Below are 25,857 nucleotides of genomic sequence, written 5' to 3'. Positions count from 1 at the left end.
CTTTGAGTTAGGTTGATTGTTACAATTGTATAAGTGTTTAGATGCATGAGAGTGTTTATGCTTTTGTGCAATCATAAAATAAGAAAACAGTGCATGGGAAATCCAGGGGGCGATTCTTCCAAAAGCGCTGAATTGGCGGGAAAACTGTTCAAGATCACGACTGTTTTCTCAGTTCAACCTCACACTCAAATCTCCCCATTCTGTGCACTGCAGAGGTCACAATCGTGAATATCATTAAAAACCCGAGTTGGGGGGGCTTATTTGCGCCAAAGAGCCTGAAATCGGCAGGATGAGCAGGAACTCGTGCATGCGCACATTGCTAGGAGATCGCTGAAAAGACCTCCCAGCATCCAGATCACTGCCATCCAACCCCCACACACATCACTGGCCTCACTGCTGCCCCCGCCCCCCCTCCCCCACCTACACAAACACACACACTCATTGCTGCCCCCCCCCCCGCTCCACACAACCAACCCCCCCCCCCGGCTCCACACAACCACTGGCCTCATTGTTGGCCCGCACAGCCCCCCCACACACATCGCTGGCCTCATTGCTGCCCCCCCCCCCCCACATCTCCCTCCACACACAGACATGCCTGCCCACCCACCTCATGCCCCCATGGATCCGGATAATGCAGGTACCCAAACCCTCCATCCCTTGAACATACTGTCCTGCTGCTGCCCTGCAGAGAACTAGCATTGTGCTGACTAGCGTTGTGATCATTCCCTCTCTTGAGCAGGAGCTTTGCGTATTGCACCCCACCCTGGACACAGCGGCCAATCGATTAGGAGCCCTGAGTATTGAACCCTCCCTGGACACAGCAGCTTACTGAATGGCAGCCAATCAGCACCCTGAGGGATGCATGACACTCAACTGAATGCAGCCTTCAAAATCTTTCACAAGTATTTGTTGCCAATGGGCCCCTGACTGGCCGCACTCACTGCACCTGCACTCCCCCAATAAGCCAGAGCTGCGTATAAGCTGCAGGAATGGACACACAGCCAGTCACGCCACAAAGATGTCTGCGTGGAAACCTGCTCCCAGATTTTCAGAGGCCGACCAGGAGCACCTGCTAGATGCCGTGGAGGAGAGGCGTGAGCGGATCTTCCCCGGCCAGGGCCTTTATCCAAGGGGTGCATCTGCCATGGCGTTGTGGGAGGAGGTGGCAGAAGCGGTGAATGCCAGGAGCCTGGCACCGTACTCTGGCTGGCAGTGTCGGAAAGAAATGTACAACCTTCTTCGAGCAGCAAGGGCGAGTGAGCATCCCACTTGGAAACGCGCACATGCTTGGCATGGATCTCCAACCCTGCTTAGACACCTGAAGGGCATGCTACAAATGACCCTTCCCCAGGAGCAGAATCTAACCCCTTTCCCTCACCCCTCAACGAGTACCCTTCAGTGGTGACCGCTTTCCCTGAAGCTGTCAGCACAATGCCCGAGACACAGGCACGCATTGTGCACCATGCACTGCAATATATTAATGCTTGCTATCCACCTTATGTTCCCACAGGAAAAGAAAATCCACAGCGCACAGGAGACGACACAGACTGGTGAAGGATGTGCCTGACCTGCGATTGCTGACCAGCATGGAGGAGCTGGCAGGGGGTGATCGACCATCCCGAATGGTCACTGACAGCCAGGTCGGTGTACAGCATGCAAGTGAGCAGAAGCGCACCCTCAACCTAGGTCCTCCTCTAAGTAAATGCGATGCTGCATGGAATGTTTTGCCTCCCTCCCCATAAAGTGCGTTCTTTTTTACAGCTCTGGACCCAGAGGAACCCGGCCCTTCGGGTGTTGCCGCCACCCCTGCTGCTCTGGAGCAAACTGCCCACGACCCCCTGGATGTTACCTCGGAGGGAGGCACTAAGGAATCCTCCCAAGGCAGCACCACTAAAGCGTCACCGGCATGTACCACACAACTCACCAACACAGAGACTTTCACCACGGTGGGTACCTTTAGTATTGAGGCTTCTGGGTCACGGACTGGTGAGCATATCACAGCCGCTGATGCACATCGGGTGGAGGTGGGCACATCGGAAGGCCCGGGCACACGGAGGTCTGTCCGAGGCCAGGATTCAGCTGTCTCCAAGCCAGCTGCTGAGCCTCTGGGTTTGTACCTCCCAAGGCTGGTGGAGATGCATCAGCAAACCCGAGGAGTTGCAGAAGGGTTGTCAGCAACCATGCTGTGACTGCAAGGCTGTTTAGGGGAGTCCAACAGAGAGCTGTTGCAGGAGGTGGTGCCGACACAGCATGCGAACCAGGCCAACACTGCAGGGGTGGTGGCCGCAGTGGAAAATCTGGCTCAGGGGTCTGTCCTCATGGGTGACAGGGTCCAGGCCATCCTGGAGACACTACGGGCCACGGGCAAGTGTGTTTCCAGCATCCAGGAGGCACAGTATTCGATGGCCATGGGTGTCGGGGGCATGTGGGAGACACTGCTGGCCATAGCTGGGAATCTCACTGGCATTCTGGAGACACAGCAGGCCGTGGCTGTGAGCCTCGACAACTTAGCCCAGGCTCAGAGGGCTACAGCTGAGGGGCTCCAGAGCCTGGCTTGCCCACAGAATGCTGTAGCGGAGGGGCTCCGGAACTTGGCCGAGTCTCAGTGGACCGGGGCTAAGGTATCATACATCATGGGGCTGACGCATCTAGGCCTCCAGGACTGGCAGAGCCAGGTAATGCTGGAACTTCTGGAGCTCAGTCCAGCTACCCTGGCATCCCAGGGAGTGCCCCGGGGCCTCTGGTACCCCAAGGGAGGAGGAAGGACTTTAGCCCATGCGGGGTCTTCCACCCAGGAGATCCCGGATGTCCAGAAACCTTCCCATTCCCCCCTTGCTCACACCGGGGTATATCAGGGCCAGCGAGATGAAAAGGGTTGCACCGAAACAGTGCCATCCGCAAGTCAGCCGGGGCCCTCCAGGTCCCGGCCACCCAGGGGACATCCGCCAAAGGCATCGCAGTCAACAGGGCGTGCATCACAGCTGGACACCTCCACCTCCGATGTGCATCCTGGGGTAGCACCGAGAAGAAGCAATAGACAGCACAAAGTTAGAAAGTCGCAGTTCACTAAGAGGACACGGATGAAGGTCAGCATTAGTCAGGGTTTGGTAATCATTTATGTTAAAAGCACAATAAACTGTTGATTGCACATTACGTTTGACTAATGTGTCTCTGATTTTCTCCCGCTGCCGCCCCCACAGCTCAGTGTTCCCGACTCCCAGATGCTGTTGGTTGAGCCTTGCAGACTCAGCCCATGTTTCAGAGTGCCTGCCCTACCTTCCCCAACACCCACCAAATCCTTGGTGCAAGTGCCCCCCCCCCCCCCTCACCCCCCCTGCCCCGCCCCCTCCCCTCTTGGCCAAAAGACACGTGTCCCCAATCTGTACAGCTACGTGGGCCAGGGTGGCAGCGTGCATTCGGAGAACAGATAGGGGTCAGACTTGAGTTGCACCAGGGGCAGGATCCCAGTGAGCACAACAGCGAGTCGTCATCTTCCTCCAGCCTTCAACCAAGACTCGCAACCACTGCCAGCCCAGGCACATTAACAGGTTTGGATGTTTCTGGGGGATAGGGTGGTGGGATGACAGAGGCTGGAGAAGGGTGATGTTGTGGTTTCAGGGCCCAGGTCAGTTTAGAGGGGGAATAGCGGCTGCATTTGCTCCTGGGGTATGGTGGATGTGTATTGGTTACAGCCCCCTCACTGCACAGCACCAGCTAGGTGAAGTGGGCTACAATCAAGTTGTTCCTCGCTGCCCTTCCCTGTTGGACACCTGCCATTGTTGCCCGCCCTCTTTCCTCAGGCTCTTCTTATGGCGGGAGGTCCACCTCGCTCCCTCGCTGCTCCTCCTCCTCCTGCTCCAGCTGTCTCCCCGCTGCTAGGTGATGTTGTGCAGCAAACGATGATGATGCGTGAAGCACGCACAGGGTCATACTGGAGGGTCTCTCCCCAGAGCAGTTCAAGCAGCATCTTCAGCAGGCCAATACACCGCTCGATGATGGACCGGGTGTCTGCGTGGGCCTCGTTGTAGTGAGTCTCCGCCTCGGTCTCGGGCCTCCACACAGGTGTCATCAGCCATGACCTTAGCGGGTAACCCTTGTCGCCCAGAATCTATCCCGGGAGCCTGGGCTGGTCTTCAAAGAGCCCAGGGATGTCCGACTGCCGGAGCACAAAGTTGTCATGGACACTCCCTGGATGGCCTGCATTGACCTGCATGACCTTCATTTGATGGTTGCAGACAGTTTAGACGTAAGGGAATGGAACCCCTTCCTGTTCAAAAATTGCTCCGGCCCTGCATGGGGGGCCCGCAAGGCGATGTGCGTGCCATCCACTGCACCTGCACATTCGGGATCCTGGCAATGGATGCAAAGCCGAGAGCCTGGGCCTCCTGCTCTGCACGGCCCACATCGAAATTTATGTAGTGCCCTGCCTGGGCATACAGGGCATCTGTGACCTATCGCACACATCTGTGCACGGAGGCCTGGGAGATCCCAGCTAGGTCGCCATTGGGAATGATCCGGAGGCATAGAAATTCAGGGCAGCTGTCACCTTCACGTCCACAGGGAGCGGGTGGCCGCTGATCCCCCGGAGTGTCAGGTGTGAGAGCACCTCACAAATGTGTCGCACCGTGGTCTTGGACAGGCACACCCAGCAATGACACATCTCCTCCGAGAGGGCCTCGAAGGAACTGCCAGGCCTGTACCTCCTTGCCCTCAGCACTCTCCGCCTTCTGTGCACCTTCTCAAGAGCCTGCTCACCCACCTCCTGGTCCTCAGCGGCAGCCCCTGTCCTCCTTCCTGAGCTGATCCTGCAGTGGTCTCTCGACACCCGCCACCTCCTGAACTGCCGCCTTCTCCTCCTCCTCCTCTCCCCCCCCCCCCCCCCCCCAACATGGCCAGCTCCAGATCAAGCAAACTGAGATCCATCTGCACAGTAGGGTTTGGAAAGAGCATAGAATGACGGTTTATTCTCATTGGCTGCATAGGCCCAGAACCCCCACTGTGGGTGCTGGCAACACCATACAATCCATGGTGCCATGCATGGCCCGATTAGGGTTGTGTGAGATTCCCATCATGACAAATGCTGGCACATATTATGCAGATCGGTGTACAGACGTGGGCAATGCGCACCCTTGAGCCATTGCTATGTGTGCAACTGCAGCATCTGTTACAGGCATGTGTTGCTGGTCAGTGTCACAGGGCAGGGACAGACTGCAAATCATCACCATATGGGTGCCCAGTGACAGCAGATTCCATACAGTCCATGTCTGAACCTCTGCACCCCGGCCTGGAGCAGCAGCTGCTTCATCTGGTTAGCAGTCAGCAGATGGTGCATTCCTCCCACACCCTGGAGCACCAGCACTCAGTCGAGTCCCTGACCACACCCCGCAGCAAGACAATGCTAATGCAAAGTACCGTGGAGGGGAGCGGGAGCCCTTAAGGCTCCCTCCCACACTGTGGGGGAGCGCGTGGGACTCCCTGACGGAACCTCACCCAGAGAGCTGTGGGGAAATAGAATAGAAGTGGCTGGCATGCGCATCTCCCAGCCCGACCCGCCAGGAAAGTTGCGGGTTGCGATGGGAGAATCGCCCCCTCCCTAGTTTCAGGGATTATATTTCAGACCAAAAGTTAGCGAATGTAACACTGCTTTTTAAGAAAGGAAGGAGAGAGAAACGGGGAACTACAGACCAGTTAGCATGACATCAGTCATCGGAAAAATGCTGAAATCTATTATGAAGGAAGTCTTAACGATGCATTTATATATCGTATGATCAGACAAAGCCAACATGGTTTTGCGAAAGGCAAACTGTGTCTGACAGATTTATTAGAGTGTTTTTGAGGATGTAACTAGTACGGTAGATAAAGGAGAATCAGTAGTTGCTATATAGTACAGAAACTTGGACAATATTAAGAAGACAGGCACAATGACTGGATACTAATGAGCTGAGATGGATGTTTGGATTAACGGGGAAGGACAAATCGAGGACCCGCACATCAAAGGTCATAGAATAATAGAATCCTTCCGCTGCAGAAGGAGGCCATTCGGCCCATCAAATCTGCATCAACCCTCCAACAGAGCATCTTATCCAGGTTCTATTGACGTAACCCCACATAGTTACCCCGCGTATCCCCCTAACCTACACATCTTGGGACATTAAGGGGCAATTTAGCATGGCCAATCAACCTAATCCCATCTTTGGACTTGTGGAGGGAACCCCAGGTACCCGGAGGAAGCCCATGCAGACACGGGCAGAACGTCACCCAAGCCCAGAATCGAACCCAGGTCTCTGTTGCTGAGGCAGCAGTACTAATCACTCAATATCAATGAAGATTGTGGGAGCATTGAAAAAATTGGTTGAAAAGCAATTGAAATGGTAGGGTCGTCTGGTGTGGAGAGAGAGGAAATCCGTGAGTGATGAAGATGGAACGGTCAGGAAGAAGAAGAGGAAGGTCTGAAACCAGGGGAAAGGATGCGATGGTGAGAGTACTAGGCGCAGCATAACTGGAAGAAGAAGGGGTGAGAGATGGAGGTAATAGGGAAGAGTAATACACAGGTGTTATGGCAACAAGAAGTAAAATGGAGGAAATCGAAAGAAATAGATGTAATACACTTTGATTTCCAAAATGCTACAAATGTGTCAATATACAAGATAAAGCAGCATGGAATTGGGGTAATATATCATCATGGGTAGAACATTGGTTAAAGGAAAGAAGGCAGAGAGTAGGGATAAGTGTGATATTTTCAAATTGGCAAACTGAATAGTAAAGTGTCACAAGAATCAGTGCTGGGATCATTGCTATTTAACATTTATTTACAATCTAAATGGTTTATATAAAGAAACAGAGAGTAAAGAATCAAAGGTTGCTGATGATGTAAAGTCACTGAGAGGTTACTTCCCCTGGATGGGGAATCTAGAACATAGGGGCGCAGCCTCAGGATGAGGTTCCAATCATTTAGGATAGAGATTGGGAGAAATACCTGCACTCAGAAGTTTGTGAATCTTTCACAAGATTTGGAATTCTGTAGTGGGTTGTGGATGCTTTATCTGGGAACATATTTAAGGCTGAGATTGACAGATTTTTGATTTCTCAGGCTATCAAGAGTGGGCGGGAAGGTGGAGTTGAGGCAGGAGATCAGCTATGATTGTTCTGAATCTTGGGGCAGGCTTAAGAAATTCGAGAAAAGGTAAATGAGTTGGCAGCACAAATCATTGCGAATGAATATGATTTGGTGGCCATTACAGAGACATGGTTGCAGGATGGGCATGACTGGGAGTTAAATATCCAGGGGTAACAGACTGTCCGGAGGGACCGACAGGAAGGTGGTGAAACTCTGATAGCTCTGTCAACAGAAAGTCACGAGAAAAGCTATAAAGATTATGAGAGTAAACTAGCTCAGAATATAAAAACAGATAGCAAAAGTTTCTACAAATATATAAAATGAAAAAGAGTGGCTAAAGTAAACATTGGTCCTTTAGAGGATGAGGAGAGAAATGTAATAACTGGAAATGAGAAAATGGCTGAGGCATTGAACAGGTATTTTGTGTCAGTTTTCACAGTGGAAGACACAAATAACATGCCAAAAATTGATGACAGGAAGGCTATGGCAGGTGAGGACCTAGAAACTATCATTATCACGAAAGAGGTAGTGTTGGGCAAGCTAATGGGGCTGAAGGTGGACAAGTCTCCTGGTCCTGATGGAATGCATCCCGGGGTACTAAAAGAGATGGTGGGAGAAATAGCAAATGCACTAGTGGTAATTTACCAAAATTTGCTGGATTCTGGGGTGGTTCCCGCAGATTGGAAAACAGCAAATGTGACGCCACTGTTTAAAAAAGGAGGTAGACAAAAGGCAGGTAAGTATAGGCCAGTTAGCTTAACTTCTGTAGTAGGGAAAATGCTTGAATCTAACATCAAGAAAGAAATAGAGAGACAATCTGGATATAAATTGTCCCATTGGTAAGACGCAGCATGGGTTCATGAAGGGCAGGTCAGGTTTGACTAATTTGGTGGAATTCTTTGAGAACATTACATGCGCAGTGGACAATGGGGAACCTGTGGATGTGGTGTACCTGGATTTCCAGAAGGCATTTGACAAGGTGCCGCACCAAAGACTGCTGCATAAGATAAAGGTAGTAAGAAGTTTAACAACACCAGGTTAAAGTCCAACAGGTTTAACCTTAAGTTTCATTTTAACCTTAAACCTGTTGGACTTTAACCTGGTGTTGTTAAACTTCTTACTGTGTTTACCCCAGTCCAACGCCGGCATCTCCACATCAAGATAAAGGTGCACAGTGTTACGGGTAATGTATTAGCATGGATAGAGGATTGGTTAACTAACAGAAAGCAAAGAGTGGGGGTAAATGGATGTTTTTCTGGTTGGTGATCAGTGACTAGTGGTGTGCCTCGGGGATCAGTATTGGGACCACAATTGTTTACGATTTACATAGATGATTTGGAGTTGGGGACCAAGTGTAGTGTGTCAAAATTCGCAGATGACACTAAGATGAGTGGCAGAGCAAAGTGTGCAGAGGACACTGAAAGTTTGCAAAGGGATAGTCTAAGTGAGTGGGCAAGAGCCTGGCAGATGGGTACAATGTTGGTAAATGTGAATTCATCCAGCAAAATGGACTATTATTTAAATGGTAAAAAATTGCAGCATGCTGCTGTGCAGAGGGACCTGGGTGTCCTTGTGCAAGAATCACAAGGAGTTGGTTTGCAGGTGCAGCAGGTAATTAAGAAGGCAAATGGAATTTTGACCTTCATTGCTCCAGGGATGGAGTTTAAAAACAGTGAGGTTATGTTACAGCTGTATAAGGTGCTGATGAGGCCACGCCTGGAGTGCTGTTTTGGTCTCCTTACTTGAGAAAGGATATGCTGGCACTGGAGGGGGTGCAGAAGAGATTCACCAGGTTGATTCCGGAGTTGAGAGGGTTGGCTTATGAGGAGAGACTGAGCAGACTGGGGCTATACTCATTGGAATTCAGAAGAATGAGGGGAGATCTTATAGAAACATATAAGATTGTGAAGGGAATAGATAAGATAGAAGCAGGGAAATTGGTTCCACAGGCAGTGAAACTAGAACTAGGGGGCATAGCCTCAAAATAAGGGGGAGCAGAGTTAGGTCTGAGTTGAGGAGGAACTTCTTCACACAAAGGGTTGTGAATCTGTGGAATTCCCTGCCCAGTGAAGCAGTTGAGGCTATCTCATTGTTTTTAAGGTGAGGATAGATAAATCTTTGGACAATAAAGGAATTAAGGGTTATGGTGAGTGGGCAGGTAAGTGGAGCTGAATCCATGAAAAGATCAGCCATGACCTTATTGAATGGCGGAGCAGGCTCGAGGGGCTAGGTGGCCTACTGCTGCTCCTAGTTCTTATGTTATAAGAGACACCAAAACTATTAGCTTTTCAATATTTGGTTTACAATATTGAAAAGCTGATAGTTTTGGTGTTTTTCTGATCCAGGGCATCGTTGAAAACCTATTCAGTTCAACTTAAACTCCCATTTCACTATTGCCTCTACAATAAAAATTGTGTTTTAAAATTAAATTGTATTCACATCAGGTGCATGTGTTCAGCTCACTGTTCACTGAATGCACTGAAGTGTGAGCACATATTTTGCTAAATTTTAATTAAAACAATTTAATATTAAAAATGTTCTCCAAATTATTCTGAAATAATTTCAGGTTAAAGGCAACAGAGCAAGAAAGTTTTAATTTATTAAATAATAAAATCAAATTACAATGATTCCTTTTTTGTGCTTTTTTCCTAAAATAATTAATGTATTTATCTCATTTGCTTCTGTTATTCTAAAATATATTGGTAATTATTTAGTTTTCTGTGATTAATAATGGGCTTTTTTTCATGTGGTTGGTGCTGCACTCATCCAAACAAATGGAGAGTTTGCCATCAAACTTCTGACTCGTGCCTTGTAAACTGCAGACAGAACTTGAGGAGTCATGAGGTGATACACTCACCACAGAATTAATAATGATCAATAATAAATTTCTCTTTAGCCGTAACAACTTTTGCATTAAATACACAAATGAGATTGTTAAACAGGCGGCTAAACTTGTGGATGCGCTCTTGAGCGGGCTTATGTGCTGGTTAATTCCAACTCTAAACAAATGAATGTTAAATCCCGCGCTAGTTGTGTAAGATCAGCCCAAATTGATGAAATAAGAGTCCTTGCTGCCTTTCAAAGTGACCCGGTAGAGCCGTCATCGGAAGCTCCTTTGGAACCCATTGAGTCACACTGCATCTTCCACTTTTTGGCTTCAAGAAGTTGTGGTGATGTTCTGACATTCAGCAGCAAACACCACAGAGTTTGCCACATTTGAGTCAGCAAAATCCGGGCCATTGATTCCTTTCACCACTGGCACAACCTGGCCGATGTGTACCATATAAAAAACGCACTGTAGCAATTATCCAAAGCTCCTTCAATAGCACTTCCCAACCCTCATCCCTTGCAGCTGAGAACAGAGGGTAGCAATTCACTCACCATCCTGACAAAAATATATCAACTCTCCTTCTCTGTCACTGGATTAAAATGCTCTCCTGGCATTCTCTACCTAACAGCACAGTGAGAGTACCTTCACATGGGCTGTAGTGTTCAAGAGGGCAGCTTACGACCACCTTCTCAAGAGCAAAAGGAATGGACAATGAATGCTGGCCTTGCCAATTATGCACACATCCTGTGAATGAATAAAATTTAAAATAAATTGCAACAACAAAGCTCTAAGGTTCCATTCTGTTGTTCTATAGTAAATGAATGTGTACATAAAATTTTGAGTAAATGTGTATATGTTTTAATTTACACTACATGCATATAGTACAATACAACATACTTACCCTGTTGAACTGTTGAACAAAGAACAAAGAACAATACAGCACAGGAACAGGCCCTTCGGCCCTCCAAGCCCGCGCCGCTCCCCGGTCCAGGATTGAATCCTGAATCCAGGATCCCCGCCCAATTTTCCAGCCTATCTACATACTAATATCCTATCCCCCGAGCTGTTCCTCACAGCTACGATGCTTTGTTCATCACAACCTATTAACTCACCCCCACCCCCCCATTCCAGACCATGTGATCTCCAGGGAGAGGCGAAAACCCAGAGTGAAAACCCCAGGGCCAATATGGGGAAAAAAAATCTGGGAAATTCCTCTCCGACCCCCTGAGGCGATCGAAACGAGTCCAGGAGATCACACTGGCCCTGATTGGAAAATGCTTCCCAACCAATGACTCGAGAAATAACTTGATGTCCTGTAAACAAAGTTTGCTGCTGAACACTTTACCTATGGCAGTATGCCTGTTCAATAAAATAAACTAATTAAATCCGAAAAATCCATTTGCTCATTCAAAGAATGGCCTGAACGTCTGTAACTTCCCTAAGTTTTGTATCTTAATTTGTTTGAAGCAATTCCACAGTGTGTATCTCGATAGTTCTGACTGGCCCAGGCATTTATTATCTATTATACGAGGTGTTCTTATTTTGACATCTGATTTCAGTTTATATACTAGTTTATATGGATGGGAACATTTTATTTCATAGGAGGATAGAATAGATAGAGTACAGAGGGTGGCCATTTGGCCCATCTTGTCTATGCCAGCTCTCTGAAAGTGTAACTTCCCTAGACCTTCTCCCCCTTTTATTCTGTGGGTCCCGCAATTTCTTTTTGCTGCAGATAATTATTCAGTTTTTTTTTTAAGGTATCAATTGAGTCTGCTACCACCACACTGGCTGAGTAGCCTACCCGCTTCCTAGGTAACCAAAAGCACAGAAGAAAAATACCCGGGTGGGAGAGTGGGGAGGAAACAAGAAAAGTTCATCAAAACCTTTCCATGTTTGTTTGGGTGGGGTGGTGATTAATTCCCTGGAAATGCAGGTATCTCTTTTTAATTCATTGGAATCGTTTACTTGCTTTAATTTCTGATCGACAAGATGACGGAATGAAGTCAAAATCAATTAAAATGACAAAGTCACGTGGATATTGTCCTATTGACTAATTCAGAATGTGAAGCTATTCAGGGCACTGCAGATCTATCTGTTATTTTACAAATAGCATGCTAGCAACACTGACTCACACAGACCACTGTGCTTGATTAATATTCTGTTTTTGTAAAGTTGTATATGGGAGAAACTAAAATATTCGTTTGTGGGAGAAATTAAGATCTTTGTATATGGGAGAAATTAAGATCTTCGTATACGGAAGAGATTAAGATCCTTGTACATGGGAGAGATTAAGATATTTGTATATGGGAGAGATTAAGATATTTGTATATGGGAGAGATTAAGATCTTTGTATATGGGAGAGATTAAGATCTTTGTATATGGGAGAGATTAAGATCTTTGTATATGGGAGAGATTAAGATCTTCGTATACAGAAGAGATTAAGATCCTTGTACATGGGAGAGATTAAGATCTTTGTATATGGGAGAGATTAAGATCTTTGTATATGGGAGAGATTAAGATCTTTGTATATGGGAGAGATTAAGATTTTTTTAATGGGAGAGATTAAGATCTTTGTATATGGGAGAGATTAAGATCTTTGTATATGGAAGAGATTAAAATCCTTGTATATGGGAGAGATTAAGATCTTTGAATATGGGAGAGATTAAGATCTTTGAATATGGGAGAGATTAAGATATTTGTATATGGGCAAGATTAAAATCCTTGTATACGGGAGAGATTAAAATCCTTGTATACGGGAGAGATTAAAATCCTTGTATATGGGAGAGATTAAAATCCTTGTATATGGGAGAGATTAAGATCTTTGAATATGGGCGAGATTAAGATCTTCGTATATGGGAGAGATTAAGATTTTTGTTTTTGGGAGAAATTAAGATCTTCATACAAATTAAGGTATTTGTATGTGGAAGAAATTAAGATATTTATTTATGGGAGAAATTAAGATACGCTAAATATTATCTGGTTGCTGCTTTCTTTGAGATCAATAAAATTTTTCTAGACACGAACTGTGGTCAAGAAGTTGGCGGTGGCACCAAGATGGACTCACTATGGGCTCAGAATATTCGGCTATATCCATCCCTATGCAGATAGTAAGTCAGTTTCTCTTTTCGTTTTGATCATTCTCACCCCTACCACCATAATAACTATCTCATTTCCTGCAACCAGCATTTTTTTTAAAACATGAAAATTATACATGGACTGCTTTACCACTTGCAGTGTGCAGAAAGTGAATTGATTTTAAATGAAAGAATGCACAGGGATCAATTTTGGTCTTTCATTAATCTGCTTCTTAATGGGCCAGAACACGCAGTTGTAAGATTGTCTGATTGCCATTTGAGCTTCTGTTGTGAGTATCACAGCAGTATAAGGGGCTTGGCTCTTAACCTGCAGTTATTGAAATCCTCTGACTGTAGGGCAAGCATTGCTTGGATTCAAAGCAGTCTTGGAAAGGTGGTGGGGGGAGGGGGCTGAGGGGGAGGCTGCTGCATGATCTGTCATGCTGGACGTGAAATATATTTCAGCAAATATACCTGCCTCATGAGGTGGGCTGTGAAAGCATTGACAGCCAAACCCCTGCCCCTCTTAGATTGCTCACGATACATTTGGTGAATAATATGATTAGAGAGGAAAAAATTAACATTAATTTTATGGGCAAAGGAGGGTACAGAATATGTGAATAAAGCATTTTATTTTTATGGATGAAAATGGACCTAATAGAGTGTATTTGAACTACAAGTGGCTCACACTTGACTGAGAACATGACTGTCCTTCAATAAAATTGTACAGTTCTTTACCTTCTGTATCTTCAACTAAAATCAAAAATGTTTACTAATGTATTACCTAATCTTTTTTTAATTGGTTAATTCATTAAATTGAATATCTATTGGTAATCGTTTTATGACTGGGATGATACACACACTGAACTCAAATGACAATCTGAGACAAAATAGCATGATGCTGAAATCTCTGTTTAAAAAAGCCTAAAGCAGAAAACATGGAAGATTCCCTGCTGTCACTTGGATGTTTTACTTGGTTATTGGTGTAATATAATTTAACTCATGGAATTGGAAACTATAGATGTGAAATTTGTATTGCATAAAAAGAAATTCCAGCTAATTATAGGTTAGTGGTATCCTTGAAAGATAGTCCAGGTCTCTCTTCATTGTAACCTTTGTGACTACGTTTGTTTACAGAGATGATTCTTAAACAGGCAGCTCTTTGAGAGACATTGCTGGCCAAGAGTCACTGGTGTGTTTGTCCAGATAAAAATAGCCACCACACTTCAAAAGAAAAGTAATTCAGTGTGTGATAGGTACAGACTAAAGAGTCTTCTGTCTCCATGGTGTGATAAAAACAAACAATCCCACAATATTTAGAGTGAGCAGCATCATGTGTAAGGAGACAGGTCTGACCTACACGTGACTCCAGACCCATAGCTATGTGCGTGAATCTTAAATGCCCTCTGAAATGGCAGAGCAAACCAAGCAATTATATTCAAATGGAACAAAAGGAATGAAACTGAATGGACCACCCGGCATCGATCTAGGCACCGGGAGCAACAATGGCAAACCCAGCCCTATCGACCTTGCAATGTCCTCCTTACTGACATCCGGGGGCCTTTGCCAAAATTGGGAGAGCTGACTCACAGACTAGTCAAGCAACAGCATGATGTTATTCTGACGAAATCATACCTTACAGATAATGTCCCAGACACCACTATCACCATTTCTGGGTATGTCCTGTGTCATCGGCAAAGATGGCAGCACAGTGATTTACTGTGGAAAAACCCTAGTTGCCACACTCCGGCGCTTGTTCGGGTACACTGAGGGAGCATTTAGCATGGCCAATGCACCTAACCAGCACGTCCTTCAGACTGTGGGAGGAAACCGGAGCACACGGAGGAAACCCACGCAGACACAGGGAAAACATGCAAACTCTACACAGACACGGACCCAAGCCGGGAATTGAACCCGGGTCCCTGGCAATATGAGGCAGCAGTGCTAACCACTGTGCCACCGTGCTGCCTCATAGCTGCCAGACTGGGACTGCGGCAAATGATGAGGGAACCAACAAGAAGGAAAAGCATACTTGACTCCATCCTCACCAATCTGGATGCTACAGATGTATCTGTCCATCACAGTATCGGTAGGAATGACCAGCACACAGTCCTTGTGGAGACAAACTCCCACAGCCAATGGATCAGTTGTAAACTCTGCAATTCTGCCACGTCCAGCTGTGAATGATGGTGGACAATTAAACAACTCACTGGAGGAGGAGGAGCTCCACAAATATCCCCATCCTCAATGATAGAGGAGCCCAGCACATCCGTACAAAATATAAAGCTGAAGCATTTGCAAAAATCTTTAGTCAGGACTGCCAGGTGGGTAGTCCATCTTGGTCTCCTCTGGAGGTCCCCAGCACCACAGGTGTCAGCCTTCAGGCAATTCAATTCACTTCATGTGATGTCAAGATATGGCTGAAGATACTGGATACTGCAAAAGCTATGGCCCCTGACAATATTCCAGCAATAGTGCTGAAGATTTGTGCTCCAGAACCTCTTGCCATGCCCCTGGCCAAGTTGGTCTAGTACAACTACAACACTGGCATGTACCCAGCAATGTGGACAATTGCCCAAGTATCTCTTGTATATAAGAAACAGGACAAATCTAACCTATCCAATTACTGCCCTATCAGCCTACTCTCAATCATCAGTAAAGTGATGGAAGGAGTCATCAATAGTATTCTGAAGCAGCACTTACTCAGCAATAACTGCTCACGGACGCTCATGTGAGTTCCACCAGGGTCACTTAGCTGACCTCATTATGGCCTTTATTTCAAACATGGACATAAGAGCTGAATGCGTGAGGTGAGAGTGACTGCCCTTGACATCAGGCCACATCTGACAAACTGTAGCATCAAGGCACTCTAGCAAAACTGGAGTCAATGAGAACCAGGGGAGAAACTCTCTGCTGGATGGAGTCATACCTGGCACAAAGGAAGATGGTTGTGATGATTGGAGGCCAATCATCTCAGCCACAGGACATCACTGCAGGAGTTCTTCAGCGTGGTGTCCTTGGCCCAACCATCTTCAGCTGCTTCATCAATGACCTTCCTTCCATCATAAGGTCAGAAGTGGGGATGTTTGGTGATGACTGCACAATGTTCAGTATCATTTGCGACTCCTCACATACTGTTGCAGTCCATGTCTAAATGCAACAAGACCTGGACAATATCCAGGCTTGGGCTGACAAGTTGCATGTAACATTCTCGTCACACAAGTACCAGGCAATGACCGTCTCCAACAAGAGAGGATTGAACCATCGTTCCTTGACATTCATTGGCATTGCCATCGCTGAATCCCACATTATCAACATCCTGTGGGTTACCATTGACCAGAAACTGAACTAGACTAACCATATAAATACTGTGGCTACCAGAGAAGGTCAAAGACTTGGAATCCTGTGGCAAGTAACTCGCCTCCTAATTCCCCAAAGCCTGTCCACATCTACAAGACACAAGTCAGGAGTGTAATGGAATACTGTCCACTTTCCTGGATGAGTGCAATTCCAACCTTTCCACAAATATTCAATCCCTCCACCACCGACCAACAGTGGCAGCCTTGTGTACTATCTACAAGAGGCACTGCAGGAACTCACCAAAGTTCCTTAGGCAACATCTTTACCAAACCCACGACCACTATCATCTAGAAGGACAAGAGCAGCAAGTACCTGGGAACACTACCACCTGCAGGTTCCCCTGCAAGTCACTCACCATCCTGACTTGGATATATATTGTCATTCCTTCACTGTTGCTGGGTCAAAAGACTGGAACTCGCTCCCTAACAACACTGCGGGCGTACCTATATCTCAGCTGTTCAAGAAAAATCACCACATTCTCAAAGGCACCTAGGGATGGGCTAAAAATGGTGGTCTAGCCGATGACACCCTATAAAATGAATTTTTAAAACGTTGCCACTAAGTTTTGTAAACAAACAACTATACGCTCTGAATCACTTCAAAGGCTGAGTATGTTAGTACAAACTCTCAAAACTGACCATTAACTTTTGGAAAGAAGCCAAATGCTCATTATGGCCACAGCTATCAAACATTATTGAAACCGCAAGAGACTGAAGTTGAAAGAATATTTGGTGGCTTTTCCATTTCAAAACAGATTGCCTGTCAATCAATTGAAGGAAGCCGACGCTGAGATTTTTTTTAACCATTCAAAAGCAGGGCTTTTTTTCACCATTGCAGCTGCCGATAAATTTAAATCCCAGTGCCAAATCTGACACATTTTTCGGCATTTTTGAATGCCTTATAGTACTTTCTCCAATGTGAAACAGTACTGTAAAGCATGTCTGCACTTACACTATGGTGGTCAATGTAATGGTCAACTTCCCTTTGCAAGACAGAGCTGTAAGATCAAACACAGATTTAAAATACACATTTACATTACAAGATAGCATATATTAATGACATTTGAAGGTGTGGAATCATTTCACACTTGCCTTTCAGAATGTTGTTGACTCCTCAGCAGGCTTCCCCAGTGGTCATCAACTCTTCAATGTAGTTTTTTTTTAAAGCTTCCAAAACATGCACCAGCTCATGGAAATAGTGTATGGGAGGAAGCGCAATATTCCTGGGGTCCTCACATAGGGACCCCAACCTTGGAAGAGGTGCATGTGCATTTTGCACCTGACCCCAAATAAGCCACATGGAAATGTTCTTATGTAAAGTTCGGTGTTCATACATAGAGAGCTAACAATTTGGAAGGTGCCAGAGAATCACAGAATAGTTACAGTACAGAGAAGGCCATTCAATCAGTTGGCTCTCTGTGAGAGCATGACATGAGTGTCAATCCCCCCTTTCCCCATGTCCCTGCACATCTTTCTTTTTCAGATAATAACCACATTCCCCTTTGAATGCCTTGATTGACCCTCCCTCAACACACCTTCAGGCAGTGCATTCCAGATCTTAACCACACACTGCATTAAACTGCTTTTCCTCATGCTTTGTTTGCATATTTTCTTAAATCTGTGTCCTCTGCTTCTGAACCTTTCCACCAGTAGGAACAGTTTCTCCCTATTACTCTGTCCAGACATCTCATGATTTTGAATAACTATCAAATCCCTCAACTTTCTCTTCAAGGAGAACAGACCTAGCTTCTCTACTGTATTTGTGTAACTGAATTCCCTGAACCCTGGAACCATTTTCCCGAGTTTTTTGTGTACCTTCTGTAATGCCTTCACGTCCTTCCTAAAATGTGGTATCCAGTACTGGACGCAATACTGTGGTTGAGACTGAACCAGTATTTTATACAGGTTTAATATAACTTCTTTGTTTTTGTACTCTATGCCTCTGTTAATGAAGCTTGACATGCTGAATGCCTCATTAACTGCTTCCTCAACCTGTTCTGCCAGTTCAACAATGTGTGCATTGAGAGTTGATTCCACCCATGTTTTCATATTTAGTAAAAGGGAATAGCTTCAAGGAAGAAGTGGAATAATGCTTGGGTCAGTAGGTTTCCAGAAAGCTAATTAATTATTATGCTGTGTTTCAGGTGAATTTCAGTTTGCAGTGGCCTCCGATGATAATTCTGAGTTCTGGCTGAGTACAAATGACAACCCTTCAAATGTCACACTCCTGGCTCGAGTTGGAAAGGTATAATATCAATATATATATGTTCCAAGGTCTGGATTAAGGACTTGTTTTACCCTAGGCACAAAATGAAATTGAGCTGTCTAATTTTAGATTTACTGGTGCCTTAATGGCCTCTGCATTTTTAAAAATTTAATTTATTATTGTCAAAGGTTTTAACATACAGTGAAAAGTATTGTTGCGCGCTATACAGACAAAGCATACCGTTCATAGAGAAGGAAAGGAGAGAGTGCAGAATGTAGTGTTACAGTCATAGCTAGGGTGTAGAGAAAGGTCAACTTAATGCAAGGTAAGTCCATTCAAAAGTCTGACAGCAGCAGGGAAGAAGCTGTTCTTAAGTCGGTTGGTATAAGCAGCCCACTAACATTCGTGATGCGTTGGTAAAACTGGTATCGGGAAGTGGTATCCACACACACTGTGCTTTAATCCACCAGCAGCACAGGAGATGATTATTGCCCAGTTCCTTCACAAAATGGCCTCTGCCCCTGTGTTTGCTGTGCTAAGAATGCTGTGGAGAGGCTATAAAGTAAAAACGTGTTCACAGGAAGATTCATTTGTGAAAAATATCCTCTTTTTACACAAAACACAAAGACCAGCAAAAGGAGAGAAAGTATTGCTCTCACATTTTCACATTAACCTGCAACATATCAGCACAGTGGTTAGCACTGCTGCCTCACAAGTGCCAGGGACCCGGGTTCGATTCCCGGCTTGGGTCGCTGTCTGTGCGGAGACTGCACGTTCTCCCCGTGTCTGCATGGATTTCCTCAGGGAGCTCCGGTTTCCTCCCACAGTCCGGGAGACGTGCTGTTTAGGTGAATTGGCCAAGCTAAATTCTCCCTCAGTGTACCCGGAGTGTGCAACTAAGGGATTTTCACAGTAACTTCATTGCAGTGTTAATGTAAGCCTATTGTGACACAAATAAATTATAAATAAACATTGCCCCAAACTAGCCTGCAACAGTTACTGTTAGCTTAACGTCATAGCTATGTTTTTATGGATAAGATGATTAGAAGCACAACAGTACAAAGCTAAGAACTGCAAAATACAATTTAACAATGCAAATCAAATTTCTAGTTAAAAATAGGAAATAACAACCTAATTGACGCTGAAAGGTTATTTATTAAGTCGATGGAAAGGTCTTGACATTGGAGCAGGCTCCACAGGACACAATGCAGGGGACCATGGCAACCAGGAGACATTTCATCATGGAGTCATTATAGCAGAGCAGGAGGTCATTTGGCCTATCATGTGTATGCTGGCTCTCTGTAGAATGATTAATCCCTGTCCATCGCTGTCGTCCTGCAAGTTTATTGCCCTCAAGTGCTTATTCAACTTTCTTTTAAAATCATTGGTCGTCTCCATTTCCACCACTCTCTTGGCAGCAAATTCAAGGTTATTACTGCTCTCTGGATAAAATGTTCTTCACACTTTCTCCGCTGCTTCTCCTGCCCAAAACATTAAATCTGTGTCCCTGAGCCCTTGAGCCATCAGCTAATAGGAACAGCTTTTTTTTTGCGTACCTTATCTAAACCCGTCACAGTCGTGTACACCCTCTAGCCGATCTTTTCTTCAACCTCCTATGCTCCAGGGAGAACAACCCCAGCTTCTCCAATCTAACATTGTAGCTAAGTTCCCTCTGCAAATCAGGAAATTCTAAACAGTGTGCACTTCCCTTGAGTTCAGTGAAGCAAGAATTGCATATATTAGTCTTGCATTCACTTTAAAAGAATGCGGCTGCCAGCAAACTAAAGTTAACCTTCTCCTGTTTTTCAATGTAGACTGGGAAGGAGTGGACAGCCCCAGGAGAATTTGGAAAGTTTCAAAGTCAAGTCTCCAAGCCCACACAGTAGGTGTATTGTTATTCAGCTGGCTAAATCTTTTCTTTCCTATAGTTTCTGTGTAAGAATATTCTTTATTCAGAAACAAAGCAGCTAATTCCTTTTGCAGTGGTTGCGTCTTTCACAGATTGCATATTAAGATATTATTTTACTCTTTACTGTGGTAAAGTTGATTGGCTTTTGCCAATACAGGTTCATTTACAGTATCATCCTTTTATAAACTGTAAAAATGCGACAGTTAAAATGACGAGATGGAAAGATGATTAGAATTTTTATTAAATAAGATTGAATGACATTTGTTGTTCCTGCCCTTTAAATGAAAATAAACATTACTCCTAATTAAATCAACTTTCCCAAGAATCATAAGAAAGCGTGATTTGAGAGCTCCAGTTGGAAATCAGTCCCAACAGTGACAGTCGAGTTTGAGCCCCTCATCACTATTGCTTGCAATTTTGGGGTCTTGAAAACATACAAACCCACATTGTTGAATTGGACACCCTGCAGTGTTGAATATTTGAAGGATAGACCATCCTGGCGTCCTAATCAAAGGTGAGGAAACAGTTGCTTATTTCAAAACAAATTGTCTTGGTTCACGTATGTGTCAGTATTGTTGATGTTGCTGTTGATAATGTACATCGATATCTTAATCAGGTCCAACCTTGAAGCACTGTGTCAATTCTAGCCAATGTACGATGTGAGGCATTGGCCCATTGCAGAGGCTCGAGTATGCTCAGTTGACAGCTGGGATAAGGCATTGTGAGGGGAGGCCGTAGTAATTGGGTATGTTCAGAGAAGATCCAGGAGTACTCTTGAAGAAGTATTCAAGATTTGTAAAGGATAAACATGAAAACCATAACTGTGTTTAACATGGTACTAGATTGCACAAAAGATCATTGCCAAAGAGGAATTCTAAAGAAACATTTTGGATTTCATGGCCGGGATTCTCCTTGCCTGCTGTGCTGCTCGAGCAGCGCAATGGGCTGGGAGAAAACAGCGGGGATCCTTTTGCGAGGTTTGCGACAAATGTCTGGATGGTTGCGAGTCTCCCAGGTGCTTTTATTTAAGCACAATCAGCTCCGCGCCAGAAATCAGCGCGGAGCTGATTATCATGTGGCATTGTCAATGAAATTGACATTTTTTCCATATGATTAGCGGGCCCGGAACGATAGGGCCCCTTCCACAACCCCACCAGCTGGGAGTGCTTCCCACCAGTGGAGTTTACAACAGCTCCCCACCAACGGGTAACAGGCGGGACTCTCCCTGCTGGTGGAGATCGAGGCCATTAAGGCCTCCCCCCAGGAAATCGGAGGCAAGGGGGTGCCCCTTGGGCAGTGACAGCTTGGCAGTGCTAGCCTGGCACCCTGGCATTGCCCACTGGGCATCGGGCAGTGCAAGGAGGCAGGGCATACTGAGAGGGCGAGGGCTATTGGGGAGCTGATTGGTGGGGGACGGGGGGGGCACTGCCACTCTGCAAGTGGGATCAGTGTGAGGTAGGGAGGAGGGTAACCGGGGGGGGGGGGGGGGTGTGGAGTTTGGGTCTGGTCATCGTTGCGGAGGGGATCAGGGCTGGCCCAGGGTGAGTGGGGGACGGGGGGGAGGGGGATCAGGACTGGCCCGGTGGGGGGGAGGATTTGGGTTGGCCAGTGATCAGGGGTGGGATTCCGGGGAAGGCAGCAATTGGAGGCCAGCAGTCGGGAGGCTGGCGATGGGGGGAGCCAGTGGGCATGCGCCGATCTCCGCACTGACAGACTGGCAAATGCACAGTGGCCCATTCAGCACTATGCTGCCCGCCTCATCATTTACCAGCATGGATCACACTATGGCACCCTGTATTGTTCAGAGTGTCGGAGATCCGTTCAGATAAGTACGCCCAAAAAACAGGTGGGAAATACTCCCATTTTCCCGGCCGTTGGGCACTTTGTTTTGGGAGAATCCCGGCCAATATTTTTACACAGAGGGCAGTGAATGTACTGGATATTTTGCTAATGGAGGAAATGGCAGTCGATTGCATACTAAAATCCAGAGAGAGTTGGATGAAAACAGATGATGGATAAATAAGGGCGATGTCATAGAATACAATGTTTTCTAGAAAATGGGATTGTTGAGATGAACCAGAGTGACATTTTCCAGTCCTGTACATTTATATTCTTCTCCGTGCAGTGGACTGATGAAGTAAAAATGCACTGCACCATATGGAACACAAATTCATACCTTCAATCTCAAAGATGTAGAATGCTTGCTCTCAGCCCATTACCAACCATGGGCATTGCCAATGCAATGTCATGTTGGATATTTATTATGCTATACGTGCTTCACCTAGTTTTTGAATCGTATCAGCACGAAGCCATGTTACAGGTAATTCGCCTGCTACTTCAGCCCTCGATAGTTCAGAGTGCAGAGAGATTGGAGAAAAAGTGGAAGAAAGAAAATAATTACAGGAGATGAGAGAGTCAATATTCTAAATACCTACTCAGTATCAGGGTACAGGACTTGTAAGCATGTTTGCCACAAAAATCATAGGATGTTAGAGTACAGAAATGGGCCAATTTGCCTATCAACCATAATTCATGAGATACATTTCGGCCACTGCGCTGATACTACAACTGGGTCAGCACCGGAAATCACTGCAGCAGATCCCAGCACTTACTCTGAGATCAGTAACCTGCAAATTCTCACTCTCTTTATCTGGTCACTGTTAATGGGCCTAAAAAATATTTCCCAAATTTTAACTTGCCACCTGCTGTGGAGGTAGTGTCATGGTGGTAATCCCAATGGGCTAGCAACACTCTGGTTTTCAGACTTAGAATTTCATGATGATGACACTTAGAATTTGTTTGGGAAGATTGCGCCCATTGCATGTTGATGGTCTGTACTGGATGCACCCTCAGACTTGTTTGGGGAAGCTGATCTCACTTTCTGCACAGGAATTATCTCTACTCTCTCCAACTAGCTCTGCAGCCCGTTCCTCATAGTGGCAGAGTGTCCTTAACTCCACGGTCCTCCTTTTGGCCTCAGTTCCCTCCCTTTAGTTACAAGGGAGCTTGTCTTGCATAAAGACTGACAAATTGACTGTGATCTCTATGGATGAAAGAGCAGTTCAGAAGGACACATGCCTGTTGTTGTGCTGAGTCCCCCCCAGTAAGGGATGAAAACACCGTTTGTTCAGGATCTTAAATGAGATGGGCTCTGAAAGTGGCTGGCAGACATTCAGTGCTGATGTCCCATCTGCTTTTTTCATTTGTGGGACGTGGGCGTCGCTGGCTGGCCAGCAATTATTCCCCATCCCTAGTTGCCTAAGGGCAGTTGAGAGTCCATCACATTGCTGTGGCTCTGGAGTCACATATAGGCCAGACCAGGTAAGGATGGCGGATTTCCTTCCCTAAAGGACATTAATGAACCAGATGGGCTTTTCTGGAAATCGATAATGATTTCATGATCATCAGTAGGTTCTTAATTCTAGATTTTAAAAAAAATTCATGTTCCACCATCTGCCGTGGTGAGATTCAAACCCAGGTCCCCAGAACATTAGCTGAGTTTCTGGATTAATAGTCTAGCGATAATACTACTAGGCCATCGCCTCCACTTGGTCGTGTGTGACATCTATGTGACTCTTAGACCGCCTGATGCCCTTATGGGAATCTGAGTTTGGAGAGAGTTGAAGTTTCACTTACCTTGGTAGAACGGAGCAGATCATTCATCGTCTTTTAGCACTGCAGGAAAGTCCTTTTTTGTTTCCAATAGGCACTGACCTCCCCAATGACCTCCGTCCAAGTTGGCATGGTCAAGTGGGAGAACCTACTGTTCTCATCCCAAGGGAAGAGGACCTCCCACTTTTCCTGGATAGCCTGGAGGAGAATCCCCAGGGAGGCCTTGCTGAACCATGGTGCTAAGGGTTTTAACCTTTTAGAGGCCATGGATTTTGTGTGCATAGCACACCTGGGCTAAGTGAATGTCTGTCTGGATGTCATTTAAATATGGAGCCTTCGACCCCATGAGGTAACGGTGGAGTGGGTGAATCACTGCCTGCACCCCAGGAAATTTTCCAAGTTCCCCCCACTGATGCATAGTTAATGAACTGAAAAGTGAAAGAGTGTGCAGTTATCACATCGTGGGAATCACGTTGACTTTCCCACTCACCATCACACTTAAGGTGGGATTTTCCAGCCGCGCTCACCCCAAAACCTGAAAAACCCACCTGAGGTCAACGGACCTTTGCATGATTCGCTCCCTGCCGGCCATGATTCGAATGGTGGGCAGGACGGTAAAATTCCCCCCTTAGTCTACAGAATGGAAAACCCTGCCTCTTGTTTGAAATTGATAACACAAAAACATGGTTGTACAAGGCATAACAATGGAGAGAAGGGTAGAAAGTAACTGTAAATGCACTATGTAAAATGACAGTGCTTTACAGCATGCTGTACAGAAGAAGTCGTTTACTAATTTAACGTCTCTTGGGGATAATCTGAACAAAGGGTTTATAATGGAAGCATTGATGTGTCTGCTCTCATTTTGGAGTTGAATGTTTTCAGCATTTTCTGTGTTTTTTTTAGACTTACCACCTTTTTTTTTGCTTTTTATGATTAAAGCTATTAAGCATAGCATCTTTCCAGTTTTGAAACTGTATTGTGTAACCTGTTTAGGTAGTGACTTAAGTGGTTAAAGCTGCTTTAAGTGCTATTTATAGCTGGTCAGAAAATAGCAGCCTGATTAGTTATTATAGAGAGAGACAAGAATTGGTTTCCCCCATGACAAACATTAAGTTCATCCACATAAATTGCTTTACTATAGACTTCTAAAGCACTTAAGATTCTTTCAGATCTCATTCTGTACAAGCTTTTAACCAGGAATCAATGGCAAATGTAATGATATGCTAATATTTAATATCATCTCAGTGCCTGTCTACTGCTCATAATTCTATCAGACAGCACAACTTTAATGATGAAAATTGGCAAAACTTGATAAATGATCTGCCGAAATGGTGCATACATCTAAAGTTAGCACAGATATTTAATGCTGATGTACAGAGTAAACCAGAATCCTTTGCCTGTGAAGGGCATCATATTTTCTAAAAACTGTGTTCGTATACACACTGGCCTGGTCTGTGCCACCTGACCTCTTGATTTTTAAAATTTATTTATTAGTGTCACAAATAGGCTTACATTAACACTGCAATGAAGTTACTGAAAATAGTTGCCACACTCCGGCACCTGTTTGGGTACACCGAGGGGGAATTTAGCATGCCCAGTGCACCTAACCAACACATCTTTGGACTGTGGGAGGAAACCAGAGCACCGGGAGGAAACCCACATAAACACAGGGAGAACGTGCAGGCTCCACACAGACAGGAACCCGAGTCCCTGGTGCTGTGAGGCAGCAGTGCGAACCACTGTGCCG

The 25,857-nt window shown here is 45.6% G+C and overlaps 1 protein-coding gene across 3 annotated transcripts in view; it reads left to right on the top strand.

The window, feature by feature from the left end:
* b4galnt3b (beta-1,4-N-acetyl-galactosaminyl transferase 3b) overlaps positions 1-25,857 on the top strand; it is a 203,134-nt gene that overhangs the window by 126,300 nt on the left and 50,977 nt on the right. For 2 of the 3 annotated variants that reach the window (XM_078219999.1, XM_078220000.1), the window contains 3 exons: positions 12,967-13,057; positions 18,528-18,628; positions 20,404-20,471. In XM_078219999.1, coding sequence (XP_078076125.1) covers positions 12,967-13,057; positions 18,528-18,628; positions 20,404-20,471 — 260 coding nt within the window. Of the gene's footprint in view, positions 1-12,966; positions 13,058-18,527; positions 18,629-20,403; positions 20,472-25,857 lie in introns of those variants that run through there. The other variant, XM_078220001.1, reaches the window with a different exon arrangement.

Source organism: Mustelus asterias, chromosome 9, assembly GCF_964213995.1.
Source record: "Mustelus asterias chromosome 9, sMusAst1.hap1.1, whole genome shotgun sequence".
Lineage (NCBI taxonomy): Eukaryota > Metazoa > Chordata > Chondrichthyes > Carcharhiniformes > Triakidae > Mustelus > Mustelus asterias.
Note: the sequence above shows the minus strand (reverse complement) of the source record. Positions and strands in the feature narration are given on the sequence as shown.